Raw genomic sequence first — 15,244 nt, forward strand, 5'->3', positions numbered from 1 at the left:
CAGTGTAACGTAACTGAGGGTATTTATGTAAGTCACTTTTTCACCAATAATTTTATGGAATTGTTTCAGGTTCTGTCTTTTTTTCTGAGAGTGAATACTATTTCTGATTTGAAGTTTAAACTTGGAATCATATAAATACCATCATGCATTTTTCTCCTAAACAATCATGTTTTTTTTTATTTAATTTCTTTCTTCTAACTTATAAATTAAGAAAAACTTTCAGTTGCTCAGGAAATCTAAATCGGATCCAACTCTAATTCTGTATGGACGATTATTACCTGCTGATCAAAACTTTATTTAAAGAGTTACGAGATATAGAAATGTTTATCACGATCTGTGCACTCGAACACATGTTATTTGACTGCCAGAAAAAGATTTTGAAATTTCGCAATAAAAATTTTAACAGTTCCTTCTGTTTTGGCGTCTGATAAATAGTCAGTCGTATATTATAGCCATTATGTTCATGTAATATGAGTCATAGTTTTATGGTTTTCTTTTATTGACAACATGGTATTTTGACTTTTAGGCATCTTTTTCTTCAAGGATAGCCTAACATTTTTATGTACCTTAGTTCAGATATAATATTTCTATAAAATAAAATTACAAAATCTTATCGAATTTGACATTTGAGGCAAAATTTTTATGTAAACAGAAATAATAATTAAACAAAAGGCAAAACTAATTAAGATGTGAAAGGAAGCAGTCTTTTGCCTTATATGTTACGAAATGTGCAGCGAAAGTAATTTCAACGCTTTCAGACATGAAATCGAAAAGTTATTACTATAAAAATCTTGGCATGCAATTACTTATTCATGAACATTATGAATACCATCATTTGATAACAAACTAAAATATATAATTATAAGAAAAATAATATCATATCACCTTAATGGAATTTCTTTCGGAAAATTTTTTATTACGGCCTTTGATTTCTAATATCTTTCTAAAAATATAACCAATGATTCTTCCTCAAATTTCCACAATTGATTGAACCATGCTCATTTTTTTTTATTTCTGATATCATAAGTGTGAGAAGTTTTAAATTCAAACTCAACTCATTTTTACATTAACTCATAAGTGAAGTATTTTCAGTTTTAATACCTCTGTGTCTAAATTTTTCTCTTTGTTCTTTTTATAGGCGTGGATGACGTTTTTAAACATATAGCAACTTTATTAGTGCATCAGAAAGACTGTTACAACAGCTACCACGCCAAACTAGCGATAACATCTAGTGGCATGGGATTCTGTGGTTGCACGATAGAAAGGAAAAACAAGAAATGGAAATCGGATAAAAATTCAACATGCTTTCCATGTTTATTATTTCGATGATATACTTATAACAACTTTTATTTGACTTAACAAAAAGCAAGTTCAGAAATCCTGTTGCAATAAGATTAGGCCTATCTAATATTATTCCGAAAATGACATTTAGAAATAAACAAAAGGCTTAACTAAGACTTCTTCTAAAATAGCATTTCTTGTATTTTGTAATTTTTAAAACCAGAATCTCCATTACGCGTAGTTACAAGCGTACAATTTAGAAGAAGTTTTTAATTTTCTCTCTGAACTTGAGTTAATTGTTTAAAGTCAGCTTTTGTTTGAAGATTGTAAGTGCAATTATATCGTTAGATGTTCCTTTAGTAATGAGAGCTTAACAAGTACTTTCATGTTCAAACAATTTCTATGAAAACAAAAGTATTTTAGATAATTTATCGTGTCATTTCTTCTTTATCATTTCATATACTATTGTAAATACACTCAGTTGTTACCGTTATTTAATTTTTTTGGTAATTTTCAGCTAGCTCGACAGCAGTCAGTGACAACTTTGGCGCTAGATTTGATTTTTTTATAATCAGGCAGCCGTCAACTACATGTAAAAAGTGTTACAACGATTTTAAGTCATAAAATTACAGTTGGTATAGTAAGAACTTGTTTTGGCTGTTGTGGAACTCGCGGAAAAATACCATTTTTTTCAGTGTTGTTTTATTGAAAGTTCTGTTGGAAAGAAACAAACTAGATTTATGTGGGATATGGATTTTCCTTTCATAAAAGTTGTGAAGCAAAAATCAGTGGTTTCTTCATTTTTGGTACAATGTCTTAGAGAGAACTCATTTTTCAGTTATTAATCTATCATTAAATCCATAGCCCATTATAATAAACATCTTTAAATGTTGAGAATCATTTCTAATGAAGTATTTCCTAATAAAAATTGTTGATATAAGTATTAAGAAGTCAAAGCTGTTAAATATACCGAAGAGAAATGAATGAGTTGTTTCATTTGTCTGTGGTTTCGAGCATGGCCTTGATTTAATTTTTCTAGAATGACATCGATTCATGCTTTTTAAAATTAAATTAAAAAGGCTTTAATTTTAGGAAATTATCGTTATTATTGTTATCTTACCATCATTCTATGAAAAAAAAAACCGCCCACAAATATATTGCCTTGTTTAATTATACTGTATTTCTTTACGTTCTAAAAGGTGTTTTTTCAATACAGAATAATATTTGATTTCTACTTTCTGATAAGCAACATGAAATGCTAAATTATTGTTACTTTATCTACAGTGTACAAAAAAAAAAAAAAAAACGATTCCAGTAATATGGTAATAGGTATCCATAATTTGCAGTAAGAATGTCAATCAAGGCCATTCCGAGGGGATTGCAAAACTTGTGCAGTCAGAGAAGGCGGCGTAAAAATTATTATTAAAAAAGTTTTAGATCGGTATGATTTGCTGTATAAATAATAAAGAACTCAAGAATGAGCTTTCTGTTACTGATTTTAAAATACCAGAGTTTTTATTTGTGTACTAATAGATAACTGGTAACTGCTTCATCTGCTCGCGATATTTGACTGAATGAGAATAATTTTTATATATATATAAAGATAAAAAATCGTCTAAATTTTTAATTTTTTAAAAATTTAAATTAATAAAATCCTGTAGAAAAGGGATACAGATTTGTTTAGACATGACCCTGTTAGTATTTGATTGACTGAAGACTGATGATTAACAGATTACAGTAATTTTTTCTTCATCAGATCAATCCTTTCATCAATAGCACGATAAAGGCACGGAAATTTTAATATAAAGATTTCAAACAAATTATTATCAATTGGAAAATATAAAGCTTTAAAGAAATCTTTTATTTTAAAGATCATGTTTAATTTTTAGCTTCTTTTAATTTAAAATATGCTAGTTCTAAAGAATTAAAAAGCAGAAGCATTTGAATCAGAGCCCTAAATATCTTTATATTCATTAGAAATATCTGAAAGCCATTTTGGAACAGTAAATCAGAAATCGCCATTCAAGATATTAAAAGATCTATTAAAGTAATGATGTAATACCTTCTAATGTTTAAAATTTCTAAGTAATTCTTATATTTCTAAATTATCCAAATATTCAAAATATTTCCACAGAAATTCAACTGAATCATTTAAAACTCTATGCATCTTAGCGAAATCAAAAGTTAGTGTGATGTGGCTGAAATGAATTATTTCTTTGTACTGTCTAATTGATTAAAAACATATTTTCACACAAAAATTATCCTATAAATAAGATGGAAAAATATGTCATCAAACAAATGCTATAAATATTAAGGTAGCTTCAAAAATTTACTTTCTGATAAAGAGTTCAATTCCAAGCTTAAAAATGATTTGTTAATCAAGGTCAATGTACAGACTTCTAAAGTATGAAAAGAATGAAGTAATACAAAATAAATTTTACTTTAATGATCATTTCATTCCATGTATATTGTTATATTTTGTTGAATTGTTTTCATATGTTTTAATAGTTCTTATAAATTTTGTTGATGTTTCTTATAAATCATTGTTATAGTGTCATAACTTCTTTGTAAAAGAAAACGAATAAAATTTAATTTGCAAAGCATACGATTAAGTGAAATCTTTTTTCAGAGATCTATTTTCAAATTGCTATTAATAAGACGACTGAATGACACAAAACAAAGCATAGTTGCTTTCATTATGTTTTAATTTACAGCTGAAAAATATGCAATGGAAATAAACTATTTGTAAAGAATTTTTGCAGCTGTCGTTATCTCCAAGAATTCCTTAGAGCTGTATTTTAAAATGATTGGATATGCGTTTATTTTGAAATAACTTTTAGTAATGGTATTCTGCAGTCTAAACTAACGCAATAGGACGATTTGTCAACTTATGGTGTCACGTTTCTATACAAAATATTTTAATTGTCAATAATTGTTTATATTGCAACACATTGAAAAATCTGAAAAGACCAGATGCAAGCTGTTAAATAAAATAGTAATCTTTCGGTTTTTGCAGCAATGCAATTTTAACTTTCAATTAAAAAAATATAAACTGCACAATATACCTTTAAAATCAATCAAAGCCAATAAAGTATCATTTTCTGATAAATGCACAAAAACACAATAATGAATAAAAATTGATTTATAATGAACCTATTCCATTTGTCTTTAACAAAGAGATATTATGTAATGCATATTAAAATGATGATATGAAAGAAGAACGTGTATTAAAAATTTTCTGGAAAGACATGTCAAAAAATGTAATGATACTTCTTGCTCAAAATAGAATAAAATTCTTGAAGTTTTTTTGATTTAATGAAAATATAATATTTGCAACTTTCATGACTCATTCGATCAAAATTTTGTGCACTGAGTGATAATTTTTCGATGTTCATTGAATATGACAATCAAACATTCTTTTATAAACTACAGGAAAAAAATCATCATTTCTCATACCGACAGAATAGATTTCTAATCAAAGATTCATATGTCTATCGTAAAAGGCTCTGTTAAAATGTCTGCATTTTTTTGCCATGGAATCAATAAAAGATTTATTTGAATCGTAACTTAACAGAAAGGGTATTGCAATTCATTTAAAATTGACATAGTATCATAACAAATAATAATAAATAAATCTAAAAGAGAAAAATTAGCATTGATTTTATCCAGTCTCAAATGGCCTACTTAAATGAATCTGAAATATCCCAAATGTTTCTACTAGTAAGGTGATGCTTCAAAGACTCGGAAGCCTTTCCCATTCTCTAGACGCCTTGAAAAGTTATTTTCTTAAACTCGTATACGAAACCGTTACAAATTGCAGAGCAAAGCCATTTGGGGAGCTTTGTTTCAATTGATTTCCCTTGTATTATTAATGATATTGTTTCAATTTGTATGAAAGGGAAAAAATTTTACAATAGAGAATGAAAGTTTCTCTGTTTCCCATCCTCGTCCATTTCTTAAAAACTTGAAAAGTGTGTACCGTATAAGTAGAAAATAAAAATGTTTGCTATAGCTTGAACATAACAAGATTCTGAAACCACTTTAGAAAAGGCATTATTTATAGGTTGTTGACCAAAATACTCTTTATTTTTTGTTTCTGCTTCTCTAGTGAGGGAGAAGAAAGTGTTTTTTAAATCATGAAATTAAAATCTTTAACATCATGAAAGGTGATGTTGTGATGAAACTCTGAGATATAGTTGAGCTATTTCTTTCAGTTTTCGCTAGAGAATGATAACTACATGTTATTCAAAAATGATATTAGTTTGACTCATCCAAAAACACACTCAAAAGAAATAATGACTCACATTTCAATTCATTTATAATCGCGTGAGAATGTGTCGGTATTCTCGAAAAACTTATGATTTCACATCATTGTTCTTTCCGTTTTGCTGAAGGCAAACCAGATATCGACTCATAACCTGTGGTATAATGATAGGTTATATTTCTTATGATAAATGGAAACGGAAAATTTTTGCCAAAAAGTAAACATTACTAGATAGAAAGGAAGAACTGCATATGAAAAATCTTTTCATTGAAAAATTTATACTTCAGTATTATCATACAGTATTTCTGAGCTAAATAATGTAGAAGGGAAATTTAATCAATGAATATATTACTAAAAAAACCCTGAAAACCAAACTAGCGGGGGAGGGGATTACCTGAGAATACATTTTTCAATTTTTGGGAGGACCTCTTTTCACATCGCAGAAAGTTCATAATTTTAATCGCAAATAACTCTGGTAATTTTACAAATAGTTCCATGAAATTTTTCTGTTTTTTTTATTATGTTATTGCGTATACTTTTCTCACTGGGGTTTTTGGACGAACTTCTTTAATTTTTATTTTCTTTTGTAACTTCTATATTTCGCCATCAGGAGCACTATAACCAGCTTCAATAAATTCAGCATAATTACTTTAATACAAGTACTTCTTTTTTCCTGGCTGTACGAGATACCATCCTGGATTTAAACGGCTTAAAATGACTATACCGATCATCTTACATATCGAAGTAATCCATTTTTATGAACCTACACAGCTTCCTTTTATCTCATAATAATGATTAACGTTCTCTGACGATGTTGACAGTTTGTATCTAGTTCCATGCATTCAATCTTAAATTTTTATTCATTTTTACTTTGTCGTAGGTGAAGTGTACAATAAATATTATAATTGCGGTAAAAATTTGACCTCTAGATTTTGACAAATTTCCACAATTCAGACCTTTTTGAACTCGAAAAATACAATTTTAAAATTATATTCGTCTACTTATCTGTGAATACGATAGCTCATACCCTATCTGATCTATATAGAAAAAATTTGGTGAGACATTTTTATACTAAATATATAAATTTCTATCAATTTGAGAGTATAACCTATTTATGAGAAGTTTTCTGTTTGTCTCTCCAAGTACAACTAATTGAACAGATAACTTTAAAGTGTAAAGAGCTAGACTAATAAAATTTGGAACATAGATTTAGCATATAAAATTCGCTTCAAATTCTGAAAGGGTTGACTGTCTGTCGGTCTATATGTGATAAGTTAAAAACGCAACGGCTTAGATGATGCAATTTGGTAAGTAATCTTAGTATTCATATTGTAGTTTAATTCCAAATTTTGATTTTACTCAGTGAGGTCCCAAAACACACACGCGATTTTCTTCACATTACTACAAAGCACAAAATGCTGCTGCGTGCGATTCTGTTGCTCTAAGCAACGGTCGAAAGGGGGTGAGTCTCCGCTTTTCCGCGATCTCCGATTCCTTTGAAGCAAAAATCTCGAGTTGTGCTGGGTGTTTCTACAGTTTTTATGCGGGAAGAGGGGGAGCCTGCGAGAAAGTTTCACAGAAACCTCTCCTGCTGGTTTACAATGAATGTAATCAACCGATTCTATAGTATTGTGCTTCTAATAACAAAAATGTTAATTTTTCTTTGCAATCCTTTATTCGTAAAATAAGGAATAGGATTACACTGTCAGAGTGGAAAGTTAGACAGGATTTTTGAGAATTCACATATTTATAGAATGGATTATGTAGACAATGAACCCTCAATTTCATGCTACATATCGTTTGGACTTTTTTATTTCAGTATTTTAACAATTCATCTTTAAATTTTTCTAAAAATTTCAGCCTTTATCTATTTTTTTAGTAAATTAATTCAGAATTGTAATTTAGATAGCACATTCAGATACCAAATATATTTTTGAAATACGAAAAAAAACCACAATCTAATATTTCATTTCAAGAGAAAAAGCATTCATGTTCGCCTTAATACAGATCCTTAGTTATCGAGCTTATCTTGAAGACACGCTGACATCGAATATTTTTAGCAAATAAGAGAAAACATTTTTGACACTATATGAGGAAAGACAGATGCTGTAGGTTGACAATCACACGCTGTTATTATAATATTTGCACAGATATTTAATACCGATTAAGCAATCTAAAATATATAAGATTTGCACGTAGCCATTCTACGAATAGGAAATTTAAATCAATGCCTTTTTTTATCCACTTTATTTAACTCGACTTGTTGGATGCTTGTAATGATGAAATTTTTCACTCACTTACTGATGTATTAGAAATTTTAAATTTTGTAGCACTATGATAGTTTAATATTTCAAAATTTTCAAAGCTTAGTTATCAATTAATCGATTCACATAATTAAATTTTATTGCACATGAGTGGCGCCACCTATTAGTGAATTTATTCAAAAATTATTACCAGATTCTATAATTGTTATAATAATGAATTATAAATCAAGAACTAAAGTAGAAGATAAATGAAATAAAAATATTCTGATTTATAGTAAATTATTAAAAACGTGTTTTGTAAAAAGATTAAATAAAAAACATCTTTATTAAAACTAAAAATATGAACTACCTTTAAATCATCAAATAACTTAGAATATTTAATCTTACAACTCAAACACATTTGAATTTGAGTTCCTGATTTCATTTAAATTTTCTTAATTTACTGAGAATTATCAGCTAAATGCGGCTATAATTATATATAGTATTTAGAATTCATTATTTATTGGCTAAACCATTATCATGGCTCACATGACGACTCTCTTGGTTGCAGTATACGTTGAAGAATTCTGACTTTTAAGTTTCCTTTTAACATTTTTCAGCTATAAATTTCATGTAATAAAATTCTGTAAAAGTTTCTTTTTGAGTGCATTGTTTCTGAAAGACACGGAATGTATACTTCTTCGGTTATTTAGAAATACTTACAATGTACATTCGTAATGTTTAATTTTGGCATATTTAGATTTGTATAAATGAAAAGTTCCATCACTTTTTAATTTAATAATTGCATCTTCCATTAATTCGTTCAGTGAATAATTTTGATTTATGTTTGTCATTTTATTGATTACCTTTTTTGAATTGACGAATGTGATGCGATGAGGATGCATGAATTGCGTAATATCAGACGGGTTTATTTAGATAGGTTAAGAAAGGGAAGTAAATCAAAGTTTGCCAGAGTTGGATGTGTTGATAACAAAAAATTCCCCTCATGCACAAGATACATCAACAATAATATGTAAAAGAAATGCACCATGTTAAATACTATCGTATTTATTTCAACCCAATTATTTCTTCATAGCTCACTTTACTATTCGCATATTTCTCCCTCTAATCAAATAGACTCGTCTATCTGAATTCATAGATCAGTCGCCAACTGGTCAGAGCCTCGTTATATACTATATACATTTTACTGCGTGAAAATATCGATTTCTTTTTTTTTTTTTTTTTTGCCGATTTTCTGTATTTTTCGTGTTTAAAAATTTTCTTTTTGGATATATCACGCATAGGAATCTAAAAGATAACAGGCGATATATTTGAAATATATATTTTCTGTTGAATTATTCATACTGTTACAATTATTTATTAATAATGTTAACAGAATAAAATAGGGTTTTCGTTGAAATAAATTTCTTTCTTGTTTTTTAATTCAGTTTTTTCCCTTTATTTTATGAACTCTCTTATTATAAATAATCATAATATAAATCTATTGAACTGTTTCTCGTAATAGGAAACGTGATTCACTGGTGTAGTAACTATAGTAAGTGAAGATATGAAGTTGATGGCATATAATATGTATGAACTACAGCTTAAAATGTGAATGATTTAATTAATGTTTCTACCTATATCAAGAGCATGGAAAACATTCAATGCAGAATTGTTTTACACAGTTTTACATAATACAGAATTTGTTTTAAATTCAAATATTTATTGCACAGAATACCAATTATTATAACTGAAAAGCAAATTCTAATCAAGTACGCCAGCTCTTTTCCTCCATACATTTAGGTAGAGTTGTCATTGGCTATAGATCTGTAGATATATTTATCCCATAACTAGCATATTATTCTATGCAACCTTGCTTGGAAGTTGCCTGTTAGTTTACGTTCTTGGAGTTCGAAACGACGAATGAAACAATTGATGCTAACCAATGTAGAAGCAAAAGCCTTCTTTTAGTTTTTCTGAATTCCAGAAATTAATTTAAAATTTTGACATTCGTAAAGCACTAGGTCTGAGCGATTCTATTTTGTATAGAAAGAGATTGAAAGATATAGCTCTCTTCTGTCGCTATAAACTTACTCACTATTTATGGAATGGCAAAGAGACTGACAAACATACTATTCTCCGATCAGCGCAAGGTCGATGTTTGCAAATTGTTGACATCTCCACACAAATGATATCTTTTGTGAGAATCTTCAATTTTACACATCAGTGAGTTTATAACCTTGAAAATGAATTACAAAGAATGCATAAACAAATCAGATTTTACATGTTCGGTTTAAGCTTTAACTCTAATGTTAAGCTTATTGTATCGTAGCTAACAGAAATAAAATACATCATGAAGTTCATTCTTATCGTAAATTGTGAAATAACAATTCCACTGTTATAAAAAATACAGCTGAATTATCATTCATAAATTTTATTCTAATTATTCATCAAAAACATTTTAATTCTTTCTAACTTACCGCTTTTTTAAGCGTTTTAATAAAATGTTTTACGTTATAATGCTAATATAATAACACCATAACACCAGTAATTATTACCAAAAATTAGTACCAAATTAGTGCCAATTAGTACCAAATTAGTACCAATTAGTACCAAAAATTACTGTATAAATACACCAGTAATTTTTGATGTTAAATCTAATGTATGCAAATTTAAATGAATAAAAAGGCTTTATTTTCATTGGAAGACGAAGAACCAGCACAGAGTATCAGCACATAATATCAAACTTATTAAAGGAGTATCATTGGATTAATCTGTTAATAACCAAATGTAACGGTTCAAAGAAAGTGTTTCAATGGTTAAAATAGCAACAATAAAAAAATATCGATGAAGTTTAGAGATTGGTAATTATTAGAAATGTTAGGAAATTTATTGGTTTTGTTTCAAAATCTTCCAATGAAGTTAAAATCTTCTATTTTTCCTTACAGTGGATCACATTCACTTTTGAATACTTACTGCTTTTGAAATTGAAATTTAAAAACATCATCCAAATATTTGCTTAAATTTTTTTATTAACTTTCTTTTGTCTTAAATAAAATTAAATACTTCTTTTTGAAAAAAATTACTTTAGCGTGAAAGTGTTAAAAATAATCTCACATAAGTAAATGCACACATTCAACAAATGTAAACAAAAATATGCAAAAATCAAACAATGTAATATTTTGTTGCGTATCTTTTAGCTGAAATTATATGTTCTGGAATGGATTGAAGCTAATTTATATTTGTAAGAATTTCATTCAATCCCATTATTAATACTTTTTCAGTTGTTCGTCTTCAATTTATGCAACACAATTGGAATTAGATTGAAATCTGGGGAATACGGTGAAGTTTGAATGATAACAGCAACCTTAAGCTAGAATTTAGAGCTGTATGTTTGAGATTTTTATTTTGATACTACTCGAACATGGTTTGAATTCCAAATATACTTGGGCATATATTTTTCAAATTTTCTTTCAAGATATTTATATAGTTATATTAAATGAAAATTACATTTTCCATACTAGAAACATCCCCAAAGCGTTTGACCGCTGGCAATAGTCTTCTCGGATTGAGCTCTTCGTTATGCTTTCTGTAGACATCCATCAGACGCAAATTTTGGAACTTTCACAAATATATTGGTTATTTTAAATGAAAATTACATTTTCCATACTAGAAACAGTCAAACATCCCCAAAGCGTTTGACCGCTGGCAATAGTCTTCTCGGATTGAGCTCTTCGTTATGCTTTCTGTAGACATCCATCAGACGCAAATTTTGGAACTTTCACAAATATATTGGTTATTTTAAATGAAAATTACATTTTCCATACTAGAAACAGTCAAACATCCCCAAAGCGTTTGACCGCTGGCAATAGTCTTCTCGGATTGAGCTCTTCGTTATGCTTTCTGTAGACATCCATCAGACGCAAATTTTGGAACTTTCACAAATATATTGGTTATTTTAAATGAAAATTACATTTTCCATACTAGAAACAGTCAAACATCCCCAAAGCGTTTGACCGCTGGCAATAGTCTTCTCGGATTGAGCTCTTCGTTATGCTTTCTGTAGACATCCATCAGACGCAAATTTTGGAACTTTCACAAATATATTGGTTATTTTAAATGAAAATTACATTTTCCATACTAGAAACAGTCAAACATCCCCAAAGCGTTTGACCGCTGGCAATAGTCTTCTCGGATTGAGCTCTTCGTTATGCTTTCTGTAGACATCCATCAGACGCAAATTTTGGAACTTTCACAAATATGACACTGATTTGTAATGTCTCTCACGGATTTTTCAAAATCCAGACATCACTTTCGTATTCTTTCATTAATACAACTCGAATGAACATGATTCAATAATTCGTCTAACAGTTCACATTGACTGTAAATCTTTTATCTAATTCTGTTGTAAGTTGCACCTCATTAAATCTTGGATTTTATTAATGATAAACCTTTGATACCTCTGAGTTAGTTTGTGAAGAGCTCATGATTTCAATGCTTTTTCAAAAATTCGACAGAGTTTCTATCGTTTTATAATATTAAACACAGCTAAATGATTTACTTAAAAAAATTTTCTTAAAGTTCTGCTCTATGGTTAAATTCCTAATAGAATTGGTCGTAACTCTGTAATGTAGGGCCATGTTCCCTTCAAATTTAGGAAATCAAACAAATTTGCATGAAGTAATAGTAATTTCAAAGTGCAGACGATATTTGATATATATTTACTTCCATTCATATTAAAAATAAATAACAACAAATATCGTCTGTCAAAAAATTTAGTATAGTTTTCAAACGCTCCTTTACATAAGAGAGATCGATCTTTTAACATTTTCTCGGTAAAATAATTTTATCAAAAAAAGTTAATGAATTCAATTTCATTACACTATGTAGGTTTTATTATAAACAAAAGAAAGTTTATATGAACATTTTTAAAGTAAATTGTATTATATTTAGATGATATTTTTTAAAAGTAAATTTAAAACACATATGTGTCCAAGAACAAATATGAGCCACTGTAAATGTTTTAAACAAAAAACCACTAGATTTAAATGCTGAAACAATGTAAATGGTGCGTATGTAAGTTGCATATGACATTCCGCACGCATGTACGATATTAATGTATGAATTAACATTTTTCTGCCAATGAAATATTTTGAAAGAAAACGTCGGAACTGAATGAAACTAAGTTATTCCCTAATGAGTGAAAAGTCTTCAATTGTATCACAATAAACATAGGATATATTTCGTTTTTTCCCGATGCGTACAGATGTGCAATCCAAGAATTACTTTATCTACGGCAATAAACATGCAAATACTAACATAAACGGTTTTCACCAACATCCAGAGAAATTGTTCGACGTGTGTTGAGAGCTGACCTAAAGAATGTTATGAGCAACAATGGGATTCATTTTCTTTGGAAGCCATTTCTAGCTTCACTGGAGGATTCTGACTCCCCGTCGAAGATTTTCGACGTTTGTAAGAGTTGATCATTTGTCTGGCGACATGAATAAATACATCCATGATACCTAAAACAACAATATTCATAACTATACAGCTTAGAAAAATATTGTAATGTCTACTTATATCCGAAAAGTTTTTAAGGCTTTAGGGGAAGGATTTTTTATTTCATAAAAGTAGCTTCTTACCTTTATAAAAGTATAGGTACTGCTTAAAGTGAGTAAAATTATGTCAATTTTCTATCTTAGATTAATGTCCGATCTTGAAAAGGGAACTTTTTAGTATTTTGTTGTAATATAAATGGTGTTACTTATCCCTTTCAATGAATCTAGAAGAATTTTTCGACATACCTTATTTACATTCTTTTTTTAGAAAAATGTAATAAATGTACTCATTAGTAAATTGCGTAAATTAGTAAAGGCGTTCTAATATATCATCATTTTGCGAATTTTTCAGCTACCTTCGGCGTCAAATATCACGGATTTACCTTGGCCATTCATTTCCATTCCTTAAGTCATTGGTCAGCTATCTTACACTCCTTTGCTTTTTCCCTCAACTTTATATTGCGGATGAGGGGGGAAATTTCTTTAGCTGGCCGTCGAGGAGACACAGTATCTTCAAATTTTGAACCGCGATCAGAAGACGAAGATAAAACCTATGCTGAAAGTGCAATTTCTAATTTTCTGCGTCACATCAACTTGAATATTTTGGACACACGACACAAATGAGGCATTAATAGACTAATAACTAGCAAAGCAGCTATTTTTTAAACTTGATGCTTTATAAAATGCTAGAACTTAAAAGTTGTTTCGAAATTATGCATTGCTTGAGTCTAAAAATTAATACTAAAGAAGTATTAATTATTTAAGAGAAAACTTTGAAATTTTTATTTAATCTAACACCGATTCCGATGTATAATAATTTGTCGACAATTGCGACGGAAATTATGGCCCCCAAATTTTTACTTAACTTTGCTTTCATGCAATTTTGTCGATTAACAATTCTGTAAATATTTATATGTTTTTTTCACTTCTTAATTTTCAACATTGTATTGCCCATTTATATTCAGTACAGTATCTTTTTGATAGTTTTATGTTTAGTTAAAATTTACTTGCTTTCGGTTTACCATTCGTTTTGTGTCTATTATCGTTGTTTAACATTAAAAAAAATGTTGATTTCTTTTAAAATAATTGCTTTCCATTTAAATTTTCTACTGATTTTCTAGGAAATACAGGATTTGAACTCATATAACAAGTATTACAAACAATTGACTGAAGGAATAAATATTCTTATTTATAACAGTAGCTTAAGTATGATCAAGAAATTTTGTAGAATGAGCTGTAAAATTTTCGAAAATAATGAGTAACAACCGTCATTGAACAAATTTTCAGACAAGCGATGAATATAAAGAAATGAAAAACAATCAACACTTGCATTCCTTTAATGGGAACAAACTAATTAAGAACAGATATTCCCAATGAATTTTCATTTGGATAAAGAGGAGTGCGATCTGAATCATATATTATAGTTGGTAACTTCGGTACTGACGCACGCAAATTTAATCTGCTAAATATCGCGTTATCGTATATCATTTTTAAGCCATCGGTTAAAAAATAAAATGATTATTGTAGGATGATATATAACATGCCTTTATTCCAAAGTTTTATTTAGTTTTTAAATAACTTATTATTTTAGATACTATTTTGATAAACAAATGGATTTGATTAATGCTTTGTACGATATTAATCAGAATTCGAAAATCGTTGACTTGAATAAATATATTCAGTGCAATTCCAGATATTTCGAAGGAAAGAAATGAAAGAACTGGAGAAAAAAAGACAGCCATATTTTCTAAAAGTAGTACTGGATCAAATACTAAAAATGAAACAAGTTCTAAAGCTACAGTTTTATTTTGTAAATATGTAACATTTTCAGACGGTAATAACAATTGTCTCATATGTATGAACAATGAAATTTCATGCCTGTAAAATTGCTTAAT

General features: G+C 28.7%; 2 protein-coding genes across 6 annotated transcripts in view; one reads left to right on the plus strand and one right to left on the minus strand.

The window, feature by feature from the left end:
- The window catches only part of LOC129960468 (uncharacterized), a 41,663-nt gene extending 37,799 nt beyond the window's left edge, over positions 1–3,864 (plus strand). The window contains exon 6 of the mRNA XM_056073926.1: positions 1,139–3,864. Within this exon, the coding sequence (XP_055929901.1) occupies positions 1,139–1,329 (191 nt within the window). The 3' untranslated portion in view covers positions 1,330–3,864. The remainder of the gene's footprint in view (positions 1–1,138) is intronic.
- A 5,572-nt stretch (positions 3,865–9,436) lies between these two features.
- Positions 9,437–15,244, minus strand: part of LOC129960231 (ras-related protein Rab-5B-like) — a 117,990-nt gene continuing 112,182 nt past the window's right edge. For 4 of the 5 annotated variants that reach the window (XM_056073487.1, XM_056073488.1, XM_056073486.1 and 1 more), the window contains exon 6: positions 9,437–13,313. In XM_056073487.1, the coding sequence (XP_055929462.1) occupies positions 13,174–13,313 (140 nt within the window). In that variant the 3' untranslated portion in view covers positions 9,437–13,173. The remainder of the gene's footprint in view (positions 13,314–15,244) is intronic. The other variant, XM_056073484.1, reaches the window with a different exon arrangement.

Source organism: Argiope bruennichi, chromosome X2 (assembly GCF_947563725.1).
Source record: "Argiope bruennichi chromosome X2, qqArgBrue1.1, whole genome shotgun sequence".
Classification (NCBI taxonomy): Eukaryota; Metazoa; Arthropoda; class Arachnida; order Araneae; family Araneidae; genus Argiope; species Argiope bruennichi.